We start from the raw sequence: 24,389 nt of genomic DNA, 5'->3' as shown, positions 1-24,389 counted from the left end.
CCATTATTTCTGGTTAGTTTTTAGTATCTTGACCAAAGTCTATGTGGTTATTCTATTTATAACCTTACTTCAGACTACTTATGGTTTATTCTGATGAGATGGAGGTGCTAGCCTGCATGCACGGGGTGGAAACTGCCTTTCCAATATGCTTTTTAGATCTCATTATGTGATACGGATTTTATTAATTTTACAATTATTCCCGGGGGCTTATTGGTATTAAGAGTGTCTTATAAAGTGGAAAATATTAAATAGTGAAAAGTCTAAATATCAGTGATGTTTCTTATCTACGTCCTTAGAGGAGAATTAGGCTTAGTAAAATGTTTGTCTGTTTTTAATATAACAGGTTTTTCTGTGCTTCTAATTCTAGCAAAATAATGATGTACAGATACAGAGAAACTTAATAACAACTATGATGATTTGTACTTTTGTAATAGAATGTCTGATTAAATCAGATTAAAAAATTTAAAAAAATTTTTCTTTTTTAGGGCCACATCCATGGCGTATAGTTCCCAGGCTAGGGATTGAATCAGAGCTACAGCTGCTGGCTTACACCACAGCTACAGCAACTTGGGATCCGAGCCATGTCTGTGACCTACACCGTAGCTCATGGCAACATCGGATGCTTAACCCACTGAATGAGGCCAGGGAATGAATGAACCTGTGTCCTCATGGATACCAGTTGGGTTTGTTCCCATTGAGCCACAATGGGAACTCTCAGATTTTTTTTCCTGAATATTCTGAGTTGAGATTGTATTTTATTTGTCTTTCCATATTTTCTAGATAGGTTCTCAAAAATAGGTTCATATTATCCTTCGAAGAGAATTGAAAAACTGCAAGAATGTTGTTCATACATATCATGGGAATTGCAGTGAGGTAGATTTTCATATAGGACTTGTTGAACTAGTTGCATTAGTTTATAACCATACCTGGTGAATTAATGACTGACATTGAATCTGAATAAATTAACTCGAATATGTTTGTATTAATCTAAAACTAATTCACATGATTTAGTCTGTTTTTGAAAGTTCAGGAATTGGCCTTTACTACTTACTGCAAATTTGAATATCTACACCTTCAAACACATATAGGTCAAGTGGCCAAATATATTACTTTTAGTAAGTTATTGTTGATTTATTTTCACTCAATTGAGACAAATAAAATATTGGTTATTTTAAAAATACTATCCAGATAGTAATTTTCCATTACTATCATCTCATATTAATCCACTTGAGGGGAAAAACAAAACAAAACTTGTTTCATTATTCTGGATATTTCTTATTTTACTCAACTCATGTTATACTACCCACATCCCACGGACTCTTAGAATTAAGAGACCTTAAAGGTCATTTAGTCTAACCTGTTTTGTAATTAAGAAATCCCATCTGTAGCATCTAGAATAGTTAGCCAGCCTCTGTTTTTTTTTTTTTTTTTAAATCTCTCCGCATCCAGCCTCTCTTTAAATGCCGTCATGTTGGGACTCTTACTCCTCTCCTCTCAGGATATTTCATTTCATTGTTTTATATTCTCTGGTTCTGAGAAAATGTCCTATTTGGCTTATAAGCTTCTTGGTGGAAGAGATTGTTTTATTATTCATCTTTGTATCCTTGACATTGACTTGCAAATAGGTAGTTATGTTTGTTAAATTATATTGAGTAGCAGTCTACTTTCCTATGACTTTCCACATTGGTTTTAATCTTAAGGATCAACAAAGAACTGTTTTTTTCCTCTTTGATAGACTTTTACATATGTGGATGCCACCATTTTGTCTTTAGTCTTTACTTCTCTAGACACTGAAATTGTGTGGATTTCTAACCAATCTAGTCATCTTAGTCTATCATCTACTCTTAAAATAGGATACCAAGGCTAGAGCTCACCCTGTAGATAAGGTCACATAGAGTGGGATCATTATTTGTAGATTAATGGCCTCATTTGTGTAAAGGCACTAGGCTAGGCACTGTGAAATCAGGAAGACTATCCGAACTGGAAAACTGTACCTACAGACTTTGGAACTTTATATTGTCACTTTTGTCTCTTGGCTTTTAAATTGCATTTTCTAGCTGATATTGGAGGAAAGCTTTGTAATGCTGCCAAATCATTGTTCACCCCACTTTGGATGTTTAATAATAACTTACATTTAATTCTTGGTTGTTTACTTAATGCTTTACAATATATGGTCACATTTAATCCTCTGGGTAGGTATTAATATTATTCCCATTTTACAGATGGAAAAAATAATTTCTTCAAAGTTATACAGTTGGTAAAGTAGTAGAACCTGGTTTCAAGTTCAGGTCTTTCTGATTCCACTGGCTTTTCCCACAGCCACCTTACCAAGAGGTCTCATTGTACAATTTCTCTTGATTTGAAGGGATGTATGCATGTAATGTTGATATTCATTATTTATGACTTTTAGCTATTTCCTAATTCATACACTTAACAGAGTTAACAGAATCAGTATTAGTCTTCCTCATATATTAGATGCTGTTTATTTATTTTGACATAAAATATTAACCAGGTTGTGTAAATTCTTCTCAATTATAAGGAAAAGCTAAGTTTTAAACTTACTTAAAAACAAAAAAGAAAATCATCCTTGCATGCACACCTGAACTTGGTATATAGTACAAAGTTTTAGAATTCGGGATGTATAATTGTGCCTTATAAAAACGAGTTTTTAAAATAATTCAAGTATTGCTGATTTACAATACTGTGTTATTTTTGGGTATACAGCAGAGTGATTCAGTTATTTCTTTTCAGGTTCTTTTCCATTATGGATTATCATGGGATATTGAATATAATTTTTTTTTTTTTGCTTTTTAGGGCTGCACTTGCAGCATATGGAGGTTCCCAGGCTAGGGGTCAAATCAGAGCTGCAGCTGCCAGCCTACACCACAGCCATGCAACACGGGATCTGAGCTGCATCTGAGACCTACATCGCAGCTCTGGCAATGCTGGATCCTTAACCCACTGAGTGAGGCCAGGGATCGAACCCACAACCTCATGGTTCCTAGTCGGATTTGTTTCCACTGCGCCACAGTGGGAACTCCACATTGGATGTAATTCTTTGTGCTATAGAGTAAATCCTTGTTGCCAGTCTATTTTATGTATAGTTGTTTGTTAATCCCATACTTCTAATTTGTCCCACTCTTCCTCCCTGTGCCCTTTGGTAACCATACGTTTGTTTTCTGTCTGGGGGTCTGTTTTGTATATAAATTTATTTGTACTATTTTTAGTTTCCACATATAAGTAATATCATATAGTATTTTTCTTTGACTTTGACTTTATTAATATTCTCTAGGTCCATCCATGTTGCTGCTAATGGCAATATTGCCTTCTTTTTTATGGCTCAGTGTATTGCTTTGCGTGTGTGTATGTGTGTATATATACATATATATCATGTCTTTTTCTTTTTAGGGCTGCTCCGGTGGCATATGGCAGTTCCTAGGCTAGGGGTTGAATTGGAGTTGTAGCCGCCGGCCTATGCCACAGCCACAGCAAGGCCAGATCCCAGCAGCGTCTGTGACCTACACTGCTCACGGCAACGCCGGGTCCTTAAGCCACTGAGCGAGGCCAGGGATTGAACCTGCGTCCTCAAGGGTTACTAGTCAGATTTGTTTCCGCTGAGCCATGGTGAGAACTCTGTATCACATCTTCTTAAACCAATTGTCTGTGGATGGGCAGTTGGTTTGTTCCCATATCTTGGCTATTGTAAATAGTGCTGCTATGAACTGTGGGGTGCATGTATCTTTGAATTAGAGTTTTACAAAGCAAGTTTTTATTCTTTCTAATGGCTTTGCTTTTCTCACGCTTCTACAGCCTTGCTGTTTGGAGTAGTTAAATTCCTCATTCTTGTTTTCATGTATAGCTTGGAATGGTGGAATGGATTGAACCTCCCAAACGAGAACGCAAAGCAAACTATGCGGTGGATGCCTACTTCAGAGAGGCATTACGTGTCAGCGAGCCAAAGGTGCCAAAGGTAAAACAGTCTGAGGCTGGGATAGAATTCCTATAGTGGAATTCTCTTGTAGCATGGTCTCTAATTTGGGTTTACTTATATTAGTACTAAATCTTAGTCCCTAAAATATAACAGCAATGCAGAAAAGTCCTTGATATGCTCCAAACATGTAAGTGGATTCCATTGTATTTATTTTTCTATATATAAAAGAAATAATAAAAGATAAGTATGTTCATTTAATATACTTGAAACAAATATACGTGTAATGCATTTTTCCCCTACAGGCTCCACGACCTCCAAAACAGCCAAATGTTCAAGATTTTCAGTTTTTTCCACCACGCTTATTCGAGCTCCTCGAAAAGGAAATTCTTTATTATAGGAAGACAATAGGCTATAAGGTAATTTTTTAGCTTTATCAAATTAGAGTAATGTAATCTTTTAAGCTACAGTATTCTATTAAGTTAGACTAGAAAGTGTTTCATTTTAATGTGACAGAATCTGAGTAAATCAAAGTAGTGGTGTTTTTAAAACCAAAGAGGAGGTCTAACTGGAAGTAAAGCATCAAACTCTCTAATCACCAGCAAGATCATCATTAAATGGAATTAATGGAGAATTATCCAATATTTCAAAATAGTAATAACATATTTGATAGTGCTAGTGTTCAGGTGCTCAAAGAATATGTAGAATGAATAATAGGTGTGTGTTTAATTAGAAGTGAATGTTGGGAGTTCCTGCTGTGGCTCAGTGGGTTAATGATCCAGCTTGTCTCTGTGGTGCTGCTGGTTTGATTCCTGGCCTGGCACAGTGGGCTAAGGATCCACAGATGTGGTTCACATTTGATCTCTGGCCCAGGAACTTCCATATGCCGTGGGTGTGGCCAAAAAAGGAAAAAAAAAAAGAGTGAATGTATGTTACATGATAAGAAATTTTTTATTGTTTTCCTCAAAATGACCAAGAAATAGTATTTTTGTGTTTATTGCTCATAGACTGATGAAAGCTCTATTGCTGGCTAGTGGATTGTGGTCACTTGGGTGTTAAAATAGTGATAGACATAGTAATGAATTATAGAATTTAAAAATGATCGTTTGAAATTTAAAATTCTTATTTATAGTTAGAGAGGAACTCATTTATAGTGAGTGAAGCTTAATATTTGTCATACTAAAGCTGTCAGAGATTAAGCATACCAGTTTATTTCTGTATGTTGAAATGGACTTCCCAGTGAATGGAAAGGGATGACCAAAAGTATAATAATCAATAGTATGAATAAAATTATAAAAATATTAACACTATTATAATTTCATGATGATTTCTGTTTTATGAATTGGAAGCTGTGTTTTAAAATTTATTTTATGAACATTAATCACAAGTGGAACTATAACCAGTTATTTTATAAAGCTCCCTATATATGGGATATTTAGTTAGTTAATATTTTGGAAACTGAGTGAATCTCTAGAGTGTTTCTACTATTTATCCAGAGTTAGAGCATTGTCATTTGAAATAGAGCCAAAAAAATCTTTGCTTGCTGTTTATGTACCAAAATCTATATATTATTTATGTATGGATAAGAAACTTAAGGTGAATATAAGGAGAAATATATATATATATATATATATATATATATATATATAAATAGGAACAAGAAGTAGGGCTGAGTTAAATGGAAATATATATAAATAGGAATAAAAATTTAAGGTGAACGTAAGTGGTTAGTTATAAACTGGTTAGGGAAATTTGATTAAATTTGAATGTATTTAACCAACAGGACTGGATAAAATCCTTCTTAGCAAGTCGTACAAGAATAAAGTAACCATGGTTGAACATTCCGTCCAGGCATAAAACCAGTTTCAAAGAAAGTAAAAACAGCAGTATGTTTGAAGAAACAGGCAAGTTACAGGTTCAAGATATAAAATGAAAATAGTAAAATTAACAAGGTAGTTAATAAAGTTTCTTAAACAAATATATATATATATGTATTATCCCACTAAGGATTATAAAAAACATTAGGTTTAGATCATTATTTTCTGTGCTTTTATTAACTGTTATTACTGAGGCTTGATGGGAGAATTAAACTGATATGTTAGACCTCGGTTAGTAATCAACCGTGTAGAGCATTTTATAATTGAAGAAATACTTTACTGCATTTTTCATTTGATTTCTAAGAAACCCAGTGAGATAGGTATTACTATCACTCCATGTAATAGATGAGGAAACTGAAGTTTAGAGAGATTAAATGACTCGTTCAAGGTCAGGTATCTAGAGAGTTGCCAAGGGGACTGGTCTCAAACACAGGTTCTCAGGGTTCAAATGCTGTTCTCTTTCCACTCAGACATTCTGGGCTATTTCTGCATGTGACATAACTCTGCCTCTTTCTGCAGCCCTAAATAAGGACTGTGTTTACAGTGGTTTGACATGTTGTTTGGGAGGTGAGCCAAGTGGTAGTCAAGTAGCAGCAATAAAAAAATCATCTCTGCTAATATAGCCGTTCATGCTCCTTCTTTGGAGATATTGCAGTTCTGTTCCCTGAGATAATACAGTGCCCACCACATTCTCACCACAGCCCTGGTTTTAATGTAGACAGTGCCTTTCATTACAGGCAGTTTGTGGTTACGGGTGGGGTCTTGCATGGCAGTTGGGTGGTAGCCAACTGGAAGGAGATGGAGGAGGGAGGAAACTTTAGAAGGAGGAGGAATGAGGGGACAGCTGTGAAGGGTGATAGGAAGGTTCAAGAAGAGAGGAAGAGGATGAATGAGAGGGAAGATGGCACGGAGTCCGTGCTATGGCACCTTATTGTTTTCTCTTCCTCACCTCCTGGAGAGAAGGACAGGAGAGCGAGTATGAGTGAAAGTAAAGCTGGCCTTCACTTAATACATACTTATTGTGTGCTCCTCTGTGCCAGGGCCTATGCCAAGCTCTGAGGATAAACTGGCGAATAAAACAGACAAGGTTCCTCGGTGCATGGTACTTACATTCTAATGGAGGAGACAAGACACGAAGCTGATAGCACAGAGTAGTGACATTTGCTTTTGGTGCTTATAAAGGCTGCTACCAGGGAGCATGACATGGGTATCTGATGTGAACTGGGCGATCAGGATGGTGGTCCCTAAGGACCAGCATCTCAGCCGAGATCAGAGAGATGCATGGGAATTGGCCCAGTGAAGTGTAGGAGAGAATCGCTTAGGTGGGGGAGCCACAGGCACAGAGGTGTTGCAGACTGAAGGAGGAGTGCCCTTTTAGAAGTTGGAAGAAGGCTAGTGTTGCTTGGGATAGGTGTTGGTGAGGAGGAGAATGACTTGAGATGAAACTGGTGAACGGGTTGGGTCCGATCATGTGGATCATGAAGGTCATATTAATTAGGTTGAACTTTAGAGCAAAAGAAAACCTTCGAGGTGTTTTTAAGGCAGAGGGGTGGGTGGGTGGGTGATAAAATAATAACAACAGATACTTATTTAGTTCTTACTTGTGTTGCTTGCTCTTAATTGCTTAGAATGATTAGTTCATTATTCTCATAAGGGCGCTGGAACTACATGCCTATTTTATAAATAGGGAAATTGAGGCATAGAGAGGTTGAGTAATTATCCCTGAGTAATTTGGCAATCTCCTTATAAGTGGTGGATTATGATCAGATTTACATTTTTAAGAATCACTGTTGGAGTTCCCTTGTGGCGCAGCGGGAATTCCAGGAGTTAAGGATCAGGTGTGGTCACTGCAGGGTTGCTGCTGTGGCACGGATTTGATCCCTGGCCTGGGAACTTCCACACGCCCTGGGTGCAGCCAAAAAAAATACCACTCTGGCTGCAACACAGAGAATGGTGAGTTTCTTCAGGGAAACAAGCCAGGAGGCTGCTGCAGTGTGAAGGTGAGAAGATGGTGGTCGCTTGGAGTGTGGTGGTGGCAGTGGGCATGGAGAATGGATCCTCTACCACTCCACTCCTAGCCCTGAGCTCTCCTCAGCCCCATCCTGGGTTGCCTTTGCATGGTCTTAAGACTTGCCTTGATCTTCCAAATGCATACTTAGCTGAGGATTTACAAGACAAAGACGAATACATTCTGGATGTTGGTTCTTTCTGAACCTTGTCTCTTCCATTCTTTACCAGGGGCTACAGACCTGAGCTAAGGTGGGTGCTTTAATTGGGTGGGTCTCGTGTTTGAGTACAGTTGTCCCTCAATATCTGCGGGGCATTGGTTCCAGAACCACCCCCCCCCATACCACAATCCGTGGATGCTCAAGTACCTTATATAAAATGGCACAGTATTTGCATGTAACCTACGTAATTCTGCCCATGTATTTTATGTCATCTCTGTGTTTCTTATAATACCTAATACAGTGTAATTGCTATGCAAATAGGTACAAATACAATGTGAGTGCTATGGAAATAGTTGCCAACATGCAGCAAATTCAAGTTTTGCTCTTTGGAACTTTCTGGATTTTTCCCCCCAAGTATTTTTGACCTGAGGTTGCTTGAATCCACGGATGCAGAACCCGCGGATACAGAGGGCCAACTGTATGGATAGATGAGCATGGCATGTTAATCATCTGCAAAAGCTTCCCATGAAAGATGATGTCATATTGATAAGTATTGGGCATATCTTCTCAAGGGTATCTAGCATTGATGTTTTTCCCCCTACTAAACCTCCAGACAACTCACCCGAGTCTCAAAGTGAATGGAGCACTCGTTTGTTAGATGAGCAGGACTGCTGTAGTGGAGTTTGCTGGTATTCTCTATGCAGTTAGGTTCTCAAAAAGGGACTCCTTTCCTCCTTTCTGCTGAAATGTTTGTTAGCCCAGGGAGAAAGGTTTTGTCTAAAGCTAGGGGCACTCTTGTGCATGGTAGCATTTTGTGCACTGAGTCCTCACGCTCACATTCTCTAGTGATTTGGGGTGGGGCTAGTGAGGGGCTCAGTAGGTTTGAAGCAGTTGGTAAATGGCGTTTTTCTCCAGGGCTTGTTTATTTGCATTTGTATTCTCTACTTTGTTTTTTTCTCCCTCGATATTCAGCACAACAAGGTCACAGCAGTTTTTCTGGTAATAAGATCTAGTTTTGTTTTATTTGAGGCAGAGAGAAGTATTTGTTTTGTCCTAGCCACTTGGTGGGTAGCTAGCTGTGCATTATATGCCAATTTTCCCTGCTGTCCAAGCTTTGACCTTGTTAGACATATTCAGAAGCTTCATTGCTCTTGTGACTTAAAGGAGTTACTTAGTGGTTTTAGTCAGTTGTTCACTAAAATCTTTCTATTGGAAGAAGGCGACTGAATTAAAATTGCAGTTGCAGAATTTAAAAAATCCAGAGTACCCAGAAGTCCCATTGAGTCAGTCTAAGTCCTAGAGTGAAAGAGTTTTACCATATTAGAAGGTGAAAAAATCTGTAGAACCTTCTAACATGTATCTTCAATAGAAAATTCTCTAGAGATGGATGTAAACGTTTGACAAATGCAGGCAGTTCTGTAATCTTTGTGAGTTTTGATAATGTGTCATTGTGGGCCACCTGTTTTGCTGTGTTAGAACTAAAATACAGAGAGCTGATTTCAGGTTACTGCTTTCATTTTATGTGTTGTCACATGTAATTCAGTATTCCATATTTCTATGCTGAAACTCCTAAGAAACAAGACCCCCAGTTTTCACTTTTCCATGGAACATAGCTCTTAATCACAGATTCCTTACAATCTGACTAGAAACCCACATAATAATTGAGATGTTTCCTTGAAAGATAACTTGCATATTGTGGCTGTATTGTGCTGCTGCGGGTGATCAGTAATATATACAGTATGAGTATTTGAGATACTTTCTAGCTATCTGTTTAGTACTGTTGGTTTATAATTTGTCTACTTAATTCTTATATAGCACTTTGAAATCACTCTAGGAAGCTAAATGCCGATAAAAACCTCATGAGGTAAAAAATGAATACCTTTAAAAATAATAAATAGTAAGGAGATTATTTGTAGGAGGAGATAAAAGAATTTAGGAATTTTGAGTCACATCTAATTCTAAAAATTTTGGCAGCTATTTGAGTAATTTTTAGAATTAAAATAGTAAATATAAAATTGATGAAGTCATTCTAAAGTTTTGCTGTATTAAAAATATGAGCAGTGGATCCTGAAAGCTAATGGTATGATATAATATCCTGATAATTGCTTTTATTAAAGTTCAAGGGGGAAATTTGTAGTATTGGGGACATCTACATAAAAATAAACAGTTTATTTTGTGTGGGTATATTACCCATTTTATGTCATAAAATTAGATAGTTATGAAATATTTTGTTAAAGTGTGGTTTGTTGGTTTTGGAAAGTTTAAAGCTATTTGGTAGAGAAATATCTTAAAGATGAAAAGAGTTTTTCCTCATTTAAAATCAAAATTTGAGGCTGGAGAATTTCACTAACAATTTAAAGATCTAAACTTTCAAAGCTATGTCTGTAATTTTTTTCAGCATTTTATGAAAAATTTTCAAACATACAAAAATGTTGAAATAATAGAGTGAACATATGTATACACAGTATATATTCTCCAGTTTACATCTTACTGTATTTGCTTTATCATCTATTTGTCCCATTTCTCCAGCTTTCTATCAAATGTATGTCCTTCTTAGTTTTTTATGCATTTCAAAGTTGCAGACATAAATATATTTTACCTGGAAACACTTCAAAATGCATATTAGCCAGAGTTCAATATTTATTTGATTATTTTTTAAGATAGAATTTACATACATTGACATATATAAATCTTGTGTATTATTTGATGGATTTTTACAAGCACATATGCCTGCATAACTAAGGCCCCTGTGAAGATACAGAACATTACCGTCACTGGTCACTGCAGAAGGTAACCTCTTCCAAGTTGATCCCCATACCCCCTCCCTGGAGAGAGCCACTCTTCTGATATTAGTTTCCTCTCTAGATTAGTTGTTTTGTTCTAGAACTTCACAGAAATGGAATCATATATTATGTGTAAGGCTTCCTTCACTTATCAGAACATTTTTTGAGATTCATCCATGTGGTCCCATTATCAATGGTTCATTCCTTTTTACTGTTGAGTACTATTCCATTGTAAGGATATACCACAGTTTGCTTATCCAGTCTCTTGTTGATGGACATCCTGGGTTGTTTTCTGGATGTTGGCTCTTATGAATAAATCTGCTGTAAACATTCTCCTCAAAAGTCTTTGTATAGATATGTTAGGAATGGAATCGCTGGTGTGCCTTTAAGAATAGAATTTAGTTATTGAAAAGTTATTTTAAATCATGCATACACTGGACTACATTTCATTTTTAATTAAGACTTCTTCTCCCTTTCCATTTGCTACCATCCTCAGCCAGGTGATCATACCTCATTTCTAGATTATGACAGTTTAGCTGGTTCTCTTGCCTCTAGTTGCTTTCCCACTTCAGTCCATCCAGCACAAGGCTGACAGATGAAAACACTATTCCCTTGTTGAAAGTCTACAATGGCTTGCTGTTGCCTACTGTGTAGTTTCAGAAGGCCCTCTAATTCTGTCTCCACCTGGCCTGTTTTTTATCCCTTCTCATATAAACCCTATATGCTCCTTCTGTTTTTGCCTTCACAGTTTTTGCTTATAGTGCTCCAGCCTAGAGTGTTCTTTCCCTCTTCTCCATCTCTGTAAATCCTTAGGGTTCTTAAAATACAGCGCAGAATTCCACAATGATGTTATGAGCTCTTTATATTCCAGTGAATACCTGTTGTAGTGCTACAGACAAAATAGACATTTAATCAGTACTTACTAAATTGATTGGTACTGATGACTATGTACAAATGAATCTGGTTTTTTTTTTCAGTATTTCTTTTTAGTGCCCATTTAGTAGGTTTTATATTTAAACAACTATAGGATACAATAGATTAAAAAAATACATATTTTTAAGTTATAATGCTATAGTTTCAAACTCTATGAAATATGTCTAATAATTAGAGAAATGTACTCTAATGTATTATAATTACATTGTGTAAAACCAAGACTTCTTGATACCCCTAGAGAGGATGAGTCATTTACGATAGGTGTGCCTTCCAAACAGTGGAAGGCTTACTGTCAACACTTTTCATGTTTAATGGAATGCGGTAAAATGTAGTCTACATGTTATATACCTGCCCTCTTAAATCAGCGTGCTGCATTGTTACTGCAGATGCACATAAAAATGATGTGAGGCTTTGTGCTGAGTGACTTAGTTTATCACTCCATACAATGAATGCTGCTCTATACTGCTGAACTGTATGGGCTGTCTATGCTCATGGTGACACAGTGAAGCCCCTGGGGCTACAGTTTTAAGATACAGATGACTGGCTGACTGCTTGCTTCCTTGGAGAGCTGAGCTTCTGCCCTCAGTCTTCTGAACTCAAGCTCTCTTCTTCTCAGCTATCAGTGTATTGCAGCTCTGCATACTATGCAGAGCTGTGTAGTATACACTATACTTTCTATTGGTCACTGCTACTGTGGTCTTTTTCCTTTGACTGCGGGTCCCATCACAGCTGTTTGTGCGCTTCGCTTATCCCTTCCCTCTTACATATAGTCTGTATTTTTTTTTTTTTTTGCTTCTTCCTTATCCTGTCACTTCTTTCAGTCTTTGCATTTTATGTGAAGATGCTCTCTCCATACCCCAGCAGGCAATAAAAGCACTCCTTTCTTTTTGCACGTTGAACTGATCAGAGCATTGGATGCAGTCTTCAGGCGCATTGCCACGTCTCTGCCCTGGTCTATATTGCCAGGTGAATATGGGCTCTTTTCGTACTACCAAATATTTTGTTTCTGGGCTTGAGATTTTATTATATAATGTTGGTATTGGGGATAATGATAGTATTACCATGTATTACGAAATTATAAGGATATATTTTTGTTCCAAGGTATAATTAAATCTAGAATATAATGTGGCACTTAGTAATGGGGTTTTAACTAGAAAATACTATGTGGCACATTTAAGAACAATTTTACTCTGGTAATATCATGGTAGTAGAAATGTGGAGAGGATCATATATCATTCTGGTATGACTTTATTTTGTTTACTGTTGAAAATAACTCTAAATATTGATATGAGTATGTATACCTTTAATTAATTTTTCTCAACAGTTTACTCATAACACATCTCTTGATTTTTAGGTCCCAAGGAATCCTGACATCCCCAATCCAGCTGTGGCTCAAAGAGAGGAGCAAAAAAAGATTGATGGAGCTGAACCTCTTACACCAGAAGAGACTGAAGAAAAGGAAAAACTTCTCACACAAGTAAACTATTTCAAGTGCTTTGAAGTACTTCTAGTCAACCAGTAGAAAAAAAAGAAAATGTAGATTACACTTACTTTTTATTGTATGGGCCTGGTACCCTGGTTGGACCATACCAACAAAACTCAGGGCTATTTTATAAACATACATTTAGACCAAATATCCCTAGTTTTAATCCCTTTTATGGAATATACTCTTTTGGAAATACTATAAAATACATAAATGCAAAATACGTGTCAATTATTCAAAATAAGACATGCATTTTATCAGTTTTAATAAGATCAGTTTATCCACATATGAATCTTGATAATTACATATTCTTGAAAATTTAAATTTGTTTATTGTTAATAACATGTGTAATTTCAGAACTGTTGTCTGAAATTATACTCTCCTAATCATTTATTTCTAGAATGATTTATAATTCTAAATATGCCTTATATCCTTTCTTGAAAAGAGCTTTAATAAAATACTGAGAAATTTCTAAAATTTTTAAAGGTGCTCATTGTATAGTTAAAACTAATAGTGATTAAATAGGGAACATTTCCATTTGAACAACATATTAATGCTTTCTTGTCATTGTTGCGTTAATGAGGGTCATACTTCCAAAATAATATGTAGAAGATAAAAAGAATTACAGGGTGAGAGATCTTTGCAGAATAGTAAAAATGTGTACTGTATGCTTCCAATTTAGTATGGAAAATTGCCAGCAAGATTTATTTATTCAACAAATTCTTTTGAGTAGTATGCAAAGCACAGCACTAGGAAAATTTCCACATTAATTATTGAAAGATGGTTTTTATATTTATGTTTTATTACATAGGTCTTTGTTATAATATGTAATTTTGTTGAATCATTTTTTTTACAAATTACATTTGTAAGTATTTTAGCCAGATACCTGGAAGTCATACAGTTTGGTTTGAAAATATAATTGTAGCTGGCTGAGTGTTAGGACTTACCACAGAATAAAATAAAACATTTAAATATTCATGTTTTATTTTCAAAATTTATTTCCTGAACACAAAAATAAAGTTATGGTCTTAGAATGTTATTTGGCTTGCAGTATATTGTGAGTGTGCAATATATTGTGAATATACAGTCTCAACTGAGAAATTGCTTTAGTTTGTAATAGAAACAAAATGAATTTTTTGCCCCTCCCTGTAGTTGAAATCATCCTTAATCATCATCTTTCTCTACTGTCCTAAATAATCAGTCTTTTAAAAAAATCATGAGAGTACAAAGGAACAAAATGTGGAGTCATTGGAAATCTTTATCAGCTAAAGCCTTGGGCTAGAGTTTTGCATTGTTGAGGGTATCACATTTATGTGGGTTGGGATATGAGGAGTGGAAAACAAATATTTGTTCTTGAGACTTAAGAAACATGCTAATAAATACCAAAGAGACTTAAAACACTGATTGGTCGAACTGTTCTGTCTTTGAGTAGGCCCAATAACATTCTATTTATAGAAATTCTATTTATGAATATAATTTTGAACAAAAATTATTTATTCGCAGTAGTTTGGAATGATACAAAGAGCTATAAAAGTTTTTCGGCAGTCTCTTTTCCTTCATATATCTTTTTGATTTAATGCATCCACATTTTTTTTCTTAATTTACATGGGAATATGTCTGTGAGAAAAACAAAGTACTGGAGTAGTGGGACTTTCACATTTATGTTAACGTTTTTATTTTAATGCATTTGTATTTTAACATAGTAAGCGTCTATAAAATATGGAATTAAAACTATATAATATTTTGGAACTATAAATCTGTTTTTAGTCCATGAAGAGAAGTACATTCTCTTCATGATAGAAAAGCAGTTATTTTTACAATAACTGTAACTCAACTTTTGATTCCAATATAAAAAACCGGGGTTTTGTAGGGAGGAAAATTTTAAGTTTTTTGAACTTGTGTTTTTTTGGGTTTTTTTGGCCGTGGCATGTGGAAGTTCCTGGGCCAGGGATCGAACCCATGTCAGAGCAGTGACAACACTGGATCCTTAATCTCCTGAACTGTTTTTAATGTATCGTTGTATAGAACTAAATAGAACAATGTTCGGATTTGTTAATTTAACCTCTGTTGATGATGCTTAATTTTTGGTTCACAGGGATTCACCAACTGGACTAAGCGAGATTTTAACCAGTTTATTAAAGCTAATGAGAAGTACGGAAGAGATGACATTGATAACATAGCTCGAGAGGTGGAGGGCAAATCCCCTGAGGAGGTCATGGAGTATTCAGGTTTGTGTAAAACTCCAAAAATGGTGTTTAATTGTAACCTTATGCATTTCTTTAGTGTCAGTTTAATTGTACCTTTATTCAGAGACCTTTAGACTTTTATGAATAAAGTGTAGGTGAAAGTATAAAATAGACTTGTGTTTCAGTGAAAAGATTCTTAAGATTTATCAAAACAAATTGCTGTTGTCCCTACTAGTTAGCTGATAGAGCTGAGTATATGTAGGACTGATCAAACAAAGATAGCTGTTGGATGCACATTGGCAAAATGCCCACTTGCCCTGGAATTTGGTCATCTTTTGGGCAAATCAGGTCTAAGACTTCAGTTTCAGTGGATTGCATTAGTGTCTTGTCCTTGAAGTAGAATATTCCTATCAGACCTTTTTAGATGCTCGAACACGATCAGAGTTCCAGTTTGCTCCAGGCAGGTCCTGTGGATTCCATTGACTCTATGCAAGTTGGAATAGATCTAAAAAGACTGCTTGAATAAACTGTTACTTGGTCCTAGAGTCATCTCTCTCTCTTATTCAGCTGTGTCTTTGGTCTTGACCAGAACTAGATTAGGTGCTGAAGCATATGAAGTTAATACCATGGCATAGCGCATCCAACCTCAGGCTTCTGAAGAGAAATCTTATTAAAAATAAATATGTCTTCTAGAACAAAAAGTTTCTGAAGTCCAGTTAGGTTGAGCTCTCAAATTTAGTCTGAATATCAGCTGTATAGAATCTAGGACATTTTCGCCCATAAAAACAGTGTTATGAAGTAGGTTTAGGTTTCTACGCTAGCCCCTCAAAGCCTATTAGTGTAACAACTGAAATTCTGTACTTTTTGCAGTGAAAAATAGTAGGGAGAAACCATTGCAATGCTAATAAATATACCAAAGATTAATATAGACTGGGGGCAACTTTTAATATTTATAGTGCTAGTGCTTGAAGAAATCCATGTGTAATTAGAGAACAGATACCTTTTTTCTTCTGGAAATCTGAAAGGGTCTTCTGGGACATTCCAGGGACCTTAGAGATAGATTATATTGGGTTTTTATTTCGTGTAGTATAACATCAAGCCTGTGAATGTCCTTTGCTTTGATACCAGCATAACATTACTGCTGCTCTTAAAGTTTATCACATAAATTTGGGGCACTTGGGGGCTTAAAGAGGGGAAATACAGAGGAGAGAGAGAAATTTTAGCAAGAGGTGAATGAAAAGAGTGTAAAAGATTTGTGCAGAGAGGTTTTATGAAGTAGAATTTTCTTCAGAGGATAGGAAGGAGGGATAGCATCAGTGTGTATGAAGTTGCAAGAAAAAAAATGATTAAAAAAGATAGCATGTCAGGTGCTCCCTCAGATTGACACCAGGCCAGGTAGTGTGACTAGCTCAGGACAGCTTAACTGGGCCATGTCAGAGGTTGGGGAGGTTTGAATGAATTTATGTAGTTGGTTGCAATAAAAGAAACAATGTGTATACTTGGCTATTCATGAGTATCTTATATACAGCAACATTTAAGTATGTGTTGAATGAATAAGTAAGAACAAATGAACACAAGTGCTTATAAAAATCAGAGTACTAGCATTCCTTTCTTTTTTAAATTAAAACATTTTTTTCTTGGAGTATAGTTGATTTACAATGTTGTGTTAATTTCAGGTATACAGCATAGCAATTCAGTTATATGTATATATGTCTTCCTTTTCAGATTCTTTTCCCTTACAGGTTATCATAGAATATTGAGTATAATTTCCTGTGCTATACAGTAGGTCCTTGTTGGTTATCTATTTTATCTGAGGTTGTGTGTATATGTTAATCCCTAACATTCCTTTCTTGATAGACTCAAAAAAAATGAAAAAATTTGAGAATATAGAATATGCCATTAGAGGACCTTTCACTTAAGTTATAAGATGTGATTTTTTTTTTTTTTTTGTCTTTTTAGGGCCACACCCGTGGCATATGGAAGTTCCCAAACTAGGGGCTGAATCAGAGCCTTAGTCGCCAGACTGTGCCACAGCCACAGTAACGCCAGATCTGAGCCACATCTGCCACCTGTGCTGCAGCTTGTGGCAATGCCGGATCTTTAATCCACCAAGCGAGGCCAGGGATCAAATTTGCATCCTCATGGATACTAGTCGGGTTCTTAACCTGCTGAGCCGCAATGGGAACTCCAAGATGTGACATATTAATGCAGCCAGATTATTTAGCTCATTTATAAAATGTGGGTGATTTGGCTTTTTATTTAAGAGAAAAACCATTCCAAGTAAATTTAAAAAGCAAGTTGTATATCACTGGAAATACTGTAAGCATAGTGAGTGGATCCAGAAGTGAAGCAGCAGTTTCAGTAGAAGTTGCTGCTTAGTAAGTAGTTTGACCTGTCGACAATGGTTTTGCTTTTGTTTTTGCTTGCTAGGAAGCTGTGTTCTCTGGTTTATATGACCACTCTCTCTTCTGTTTCACTTTATGTATTTGGTACCTTCTATAAAATGTCTGAATAGAAGCATACCTTAAATCAGTATCTGTAGTATCTTTTTAAATTCTAGTCCTCTGGGGTGGTTAATTAAAAACTCCGTAATATTTCATGAAAGGAAAATTGATAACCTAAAACCTTCTTGTTGAGGTCTTACTTAAATGAAAAGAGGTATTTAATACTCCTCATTTATTACCCTTTAGGAGTATTTAATAATTGAACATAAATATACAGATGAATCTGAATCTTAATTATAAACAGTGTAAGTGCACTGTATCCTTTCCTGTTAATTCTTTATTCTGCAGTTCCTTGGATTTATTTACTTAAGATGATAGAATTGTGAATTAATAACTCTGTTTTTCAGCTGTGTTTTGGGAACGTTGCAATGAATTACAGGACATTGAGAAAATTATGGCTCAAATTGAACGCGGAGAAGCAAGAATTCAACGAAGGATCAGTATCAAGAAGGCCCTGGATGCCAAAGTACTCTATTGCATAATTGTCAAATTACCAATAGATTGTTCTTAATTAGTAATTAAATGGTGATTAGCTTTGGCTTGTTATTATTTGCACATTTAGTTAAAAGCGCTATTTTGTTTAAATCCACAGATTGCAAGGTACAAGGCTCCATTTCATCAGTTACGTATTCAGTACGGAACCAGCAAAGGAAAGAACTATACTGAGGAAGAAGATAGATTCTTGATTTGTATGTTACACAAAATGGGCTTTGATCGAGAAAACGTGTATGAAGAATTAAGACAGTGTGTTCGGAATGCTCCTCAGTTTAGATTTGACTGGTTTATCAAGTCTAGAACTGCCATGGTATGTATTCCTTTTTTATTTCCTCCAACTTCTTACTTTGAAAATTTTCCGATATCATATAGTCTTCACATAGATTCCCTAATTGTTAACATTTTGCCACTTTGGCTTTCTCCTCTCACCAATGTATGTGTATATATACTTACATATACCTACATAGAATCTACATATACATACATCTATTTATTGTATTTAGAAATACAGAAACATTATCTATTTCAGAAGTATAGATCTGTGTATTAATGAACATAAAATACAGGTATATATTTCTGAACCATTTGAAAGTAAGTCACAGTGTTCACCTCTAAATACTTCAGCATTTATCTCCTAAATAAAAATATTTTTCACATAAGCACAAGACCATTATCCTGCCTGAAAATGTTCACAATGATTCAGTAATTCATGTAGTACACAGACCATGTACAAAATTTTCCATTTGTCCCCAAAGTGTCTCTCATACCCATTTTTTAAAATTGATGAGCCAGTTAAGTAAGCTTAGTTCACATATTGCATCTGGTTGATTCTCTTTAGTCTCTTTCAAGCTACAACTTTTTTTTTTTTTTTTTCACGACAGTGACTTTTTAAAGGTGCCCAGGCTTGTTTGTAGAATGCCCCACATTTATGTCATTGTTTACCCATTGTTAGTTTGGTTAAACATTTTTGGCAAGAACACGACCTAAGTGATATACGTGTACTTCTTTTTTTAATGCTTTTTTTTGTCTTTTTTTGCTATTTCTTGGGCCGCTCCCGAGGCATATGGAGGTTCCCAGGCTAGGGTCCAATCGGAGCTGCAGCCACCGGCCTACGTCAGGGCCACAGCAACGCAGGATCCGAGCCGCGTCTGCGACCTACACCACAGCTCACGGCAAAGCCGGATCGTTAACCCACTGAGCAAGGGCAGGGACCGAACCCGCAACCTCATGGTTCCTAGTCGGATTCGTTAACCACTGCGCCACGACGGGAACTCCTACGTGTACTTCTTATTGCAGCACATCAGGAGGCTCATCATGTCAGGTTGTCCCACTCTTGGTGATGTTAAGTTTGATTACTTGGTTAATATGGTGACCACCAGAGCTCTCTGTTTCCCCTTTGTAATGAGGCAAGTGGTACTTGAGACTGTGTGAATAAATTAAGGATTTTTTAAAATGAGCAGGAGTTGTTGCCTCAGTTGAGTTTTTATAAGGATATTATGAGTCAATAGTTAAGAAGAGATTTTACGAGTTCACTTGTGGCACAGCAGGTTAAGGATCTGGTCTCGTCATCGCAGTGGCTTGGGTTGCTGCTGTGGTACAGGTTCCATCCTTTGCCTGGGAACTTCTGCATGTTGCAGGTACAGCCAAAAAGAAAGAAATTTTGATTTCACTTCATGCAATTTACTGTTACTTTTTTTTTTTTTGGTCTTTTTGCCTTTTTTAGAGCTGTACCTTCAGCATATGGAGGGTCCCAGGCTAGGGGTCTAATTGGAGCTGTAGCCGCCAGCCTACGCCAGAGCCACAGCAGCTCAGGATCTGAGCCGCGTCTGCGACCTACACCACAGCTCACAGCAATGCCAGATCCTTAACCCACTGAGCGAGGCCAGGGATTGAAACCGAAACCTCGTGGTTCCTAGTCAGATTCGTTAACCACTGAGCCATGACAGGAACTCCTACTGTTACTTTCTAATAGGAATTGTGTTCCCGTTAAATCCTAGTGCTGCCGAGCAGTGTTCTTGATATTGAAATAAATGCAACATGTCTTCAGTGTTGCACCATCTGTCTTTTGTCAGCCGAGATGGTTGAGACAAAAAATAGATTTATACAGTCTAAACATTAAAAGTAACCAGAAACTAACAATCCAAACAATGGACATTTTTCTTTAGTTTCTAGCCATCATAAATGTTCATAGGGATGTGAAGCAATGCTTAATATTTTATCTGACCCATTTTATATATTCAGTTCAAGTTGAATAAAAAGAAAAATCTTAGTTGCTATATTGAAGATGCTAATTTTATAAATATGTCTTAAAACTTTAACACAAATTTGGAGTGTTCCCGGATTGTTATTAGAATATGTCTAACAAGCTAATGGAATACATAATGCTGGGAGATACATACTGCAGATAATTTGAATCAAGCCAGAATCCAGAAGGAACTAGAGGAATCGGAATGGTGGATCTATTGAATGTCCCTTGCCACAGACAGTTATAGGAATGAATGTAAAATGCTATACTTGTACAAAAGAATAGGAAGAGGTGTATAGGTTAATAAGATACAGTAGGAAGAATTGAGAAAAGAATGAAAAAGATAAGAATCTGTAGCATGAAGGACTGAGCTTGGATATGGAAGAGTTGTTTGATAGGGTTCTTTGGATCATTGAAATATATTATTGAAGAACAATGTAGAATAGCTTTCCTGTGAGCTTTGGAAGTGAGATTCTATTTTGATGGTCTGAAGACTTTGGCAATGAGCTAGTTGGCCTTTTAAGGTGCCTTCTAGCTCAGTGCATCTACGACCATGTTTAGCAGGACGTGCCTTTCAAAAGCACACCCTGCTACATTTAACATTTTTGGCCATATGGGGTGCAATCATATGTATATCATTTTATGCAGCTTAGGATCTAATTTAATTTAGAGCGGCACCAACAGCTTATAAAAGACAAATGCCAACCTGCATTTGTTGATTGATCATGTTTTAGATCATACATGCCCTTTTATGTGATGAAACATTTGCTCAATTTGAGAGTATTATTTCAGTGATACTTTACTAATTTTAAAAAAGGTTGCATTTCATGCTGTTTTCAGTTTCTGGAATCATTAAATAAAGCAGGATGAAACAGATTCAAAGCGCAAGGAAAATCTTATATTATTTGAAATATGAACCTGACTGTAGAACTACATAACCTTACTTCATTTTCCAGGAAAAAATCCAATATATTATTAACAACCACTAGATGTCTCTGAACTCCCTTGTAAAGAATCTTTTTTCCCCTCCATCTTTGTACAAACCATTTACCTCTTTCTTTACCATGAGATTTAAATCTCTATGTTTTCGCAAGAGTATATATTAACTACGTATGTGATTAAAAAATGAAACTTTTGTCTATTAAAAATGAAGACAGTTCTGTCTTTAATTATGTTCTAGAAGGTGGAATTTATGATTTCTAAAGAGTCTTTAAAAACGTATAGTAGTTTATTTCATATTAAATATTTTAATCCAGAGTTTTTGTTAACTTTTCTACCATATTATTTCCCTCCTAGTTAATGAAAACTTTTGCTTACATTTCTAGATTTGCAATAAAAGTAATATATTTAAAATATGCATGCATAAATTTAGACCATCTTTCTGGAATATTTCATGGTACCATAAATAACTAGGGAACTAAAGAAATGGATTTCTGTTATTTCTGGATGGTCTCTTTGCCCTTTCATTTTAAACGGTTGGTCTTGTGTAGTGAATCGCATTCACAATCTAAGAAGTATAACTTTCCTCTTGAAAGAGACAGTCGTGATTTCCAAAATTAAAATAATTTGTCTCGTTGAAAAATCTCATTTTAGAAATACAGAGGATATAATCTGATTCATTGTGTGTGTCACTGTGTTCACATTGAAATTTTATTAATGATTAAACTTTAAATTTAGCTTACTAAAGAAGCTGTCTTTCAAAACATAATCTTGCTTAAAGATGATGCTTTCCCAGAGACACCAATAAATAGTGTGACATACTTAGGAAAAAATAGAAACCTTACGAGCCAGTTACATTTTATTTAGCCATCTCAGAGTACTGCATTCATGACTTCTGACTTAACTCTCAGTCTTAAAGTGCTTGAAGGCATGAACCTCCACTTCTAAATATGCCTCATTTTGAAAGCTTTCAGCTAAAGGTTGACGATTTCTTTGAGGCTCTTCTCCATTTAAAAATGCTGGCTATACAAAAGAGAAAATGAGCTTTAGTTCCATTTCTCTGTGCTAAAAAGATTGTGATTTTTTTTTTTTCTCTGACAACTTGGTGGTCTCTAAGTAAGTAATCAGTCTCTATTGAACTACATAAACAAGTAGGAAGGATATGATCAATGTAGATGTTTAAGCTCATAGCACATGAATGGCCCTACCATTTTCCTTCTAAGAAAAGAAATGTCTTACAATGAGGTCCTAGTCTTAACTATCATGTCAAAACCCATCAGAATTAAAGGACCTTTGCCTGATGACTATAAGGAAAAGATAGTACCTTTGTATTTATATAGTACTTTTTATATAATGCTTGTCAATCTTTTTTTTGCCAACATTATTAGCTCATTAATTTCTTGTAGGGAATGAGTATCAAGGTACTATCTCCATTTATTAGTGATAGGCTAAGGTGACTGGGAGATTTGAAAAGAATCTGAGACAACGGTCCAGGATACTAGTCAGTTTACTGGTAAGGACAGATAGAAAGTATCCAAAGTTTAATCTGTAATAATTCCTTGGACCTGCTTAGGTTCTTTTAAGTACTATGGGAGAAAAAGCAGAATTTGACTCTGTGATATAGAAAATTTCTTGGAGTTCCCGTCGTGGCGCAGCAGAAACGAATCCCACTAGGAACCATGAGGTTGCAGGTTCGATCCCTGGCCTTGCTCAGTGGGTTCAGGGTCTGGCGTTGCCGTGAGCTGTGGTGTAGGTTGCAGACGCGGCTCAGATCCCGTGTTGCTGTGGCTGTGGATGTGGCTGTGGCTGGCAGCTGTAGCTCCGATTAGACCCCTAGCCTGGGAACCTCCATATGCTGCAGGTGTGGCCCTAGAAGAACAAAAGACAAAATACATACATAAATAAATAAATTCCTGAGATAGCTGTTTATGCTTCCTTTGCAAGCTTACTTTGACTCTTAATTTTAGTCAAAAAATATTCTTATCTTTCAGCCCCTAGGGGGCTTTTATCTTTCCTCTCCTAGTAAGCTCTGTGTACATAGCTTATGGCCATGGACCTTGGAATTGAATCAAAGTATTGGTAATTAGTTATTACAATTACCCTGCCTTTTGTAGTAGGTTTTTTTTTTTTAAAAAATTTCTTAGTGGCCACACCCACGGCACATGGAAGTTCCCAGGCCGAGGACTGAACCTGAGCCGCAGCTGCAGCCTGTGCTAAAGCTGCAACAATGCCAGATTCTTAACCCACTATGCAGGGCTGGAGATCAAACCCGTGACTCCACAGCAATCCAAGCCACTGCACTTGGATTTTTAACCTACTGTGCCACGGTGAGAACTCCCCTTTTGTAGTAGTTTAAATGAATTTTTGGGATAGTATCTCAGAGAGAATCATGTACTGTTGCATACAATGTAATGAAAATTTCATGTTACTGCTGTTTGTTTTCAAGTCACGGCTTTATTATTTAATGAAAGTGTTCCTTATTTAAAGTTAAGAAATGACATTCATCATTAGAATTGTAGGAAAGAAAAAACTTTTTAGAAAACACTGCCATAGCTCTTTATTTTCTTGCTTCTGTTTTAACAGGTTTATCAGGGATAGTTAATGTTAAGTTATTAGTTCAGCACAGGATGTTTTATAGATTATCTGTCCAGTCAGAGAAGGATTTTCTTTATAGATACTTTAGAAAAAAAATCAATTTCAAAAATTTCCAACCTATTCTCTGATCACAGTAGCACTTTTGTTTGTTGCTTATGCAGCACAGCCTAGGAAATTTTATAAGAAGGCTACTCATAATTTTTTATTGTGTATATCACTACTTAATTGTGTGATAACAACTGATATTGATCAT

General features: G+C 36.1%; 1 protein-coding gene across 8 annotated transcripts in view; it reads left to right on the top strand.

The window, feature by feature from the left end:
• Positions 1–24,389, top strand: part of SMARCA1 (SWI/SNF related, matrix associated, actin dependent regulator of chromatin, subfamily a, member 1) — a 74,278-nt gene that overhangs the window by 41,027 nt on the left and 8,862 nt on the right. For all 8 annotated transcript variants that reach the window (XM_047764801.1, XM_047764797.1, XM_047764796.1 and 5 more), the window contains 6 exons: positions 3,860–3,970; positions 4,234–4,347; positions 13,044–13,166; positions 15,268–15,400; positions 18,210–18,328; positions 18,455–18,667. In XM_047764801.1, the coding sequence (XP_047620757.1) occupies positions 3,860–3,970; positions 4,234–4,347; positions 13,044–13,166; positions 15,268–15,400; positions 18,210–18,328; positions 18,455–18,667 (813 nt within the window). The remainder of the gene's footprint in view (positions 1–3,859; positions 3,971–4,233; positions 4,348–13,043; positions 13,167–15,267; positions 15,401–18,209; positions 18,329–18,454; positions 18,668–24,389) is intronic.

This window comes from Phacochoerus africanus, chromosome X (genome assembly GCF_016906955.1).
Source record: "Phacochoerus africanus isolate WHEZ1 chromosome X, ROS_Pafr_v1, whole genome shotgun sequence".
In the NCBI taxonomy this organism is placed as follows: Eukaryota; Metazoa; Chordata; class Mammalia; order Artiodactyla; family Suidae; genus Phacochoerus; species Phacochoerus africanus.
The sequence above is the reverse complement of the archived record's forward strand: the minus strand, read 5'-3'. Positions and strand labels throughout refer to the sequence as shown.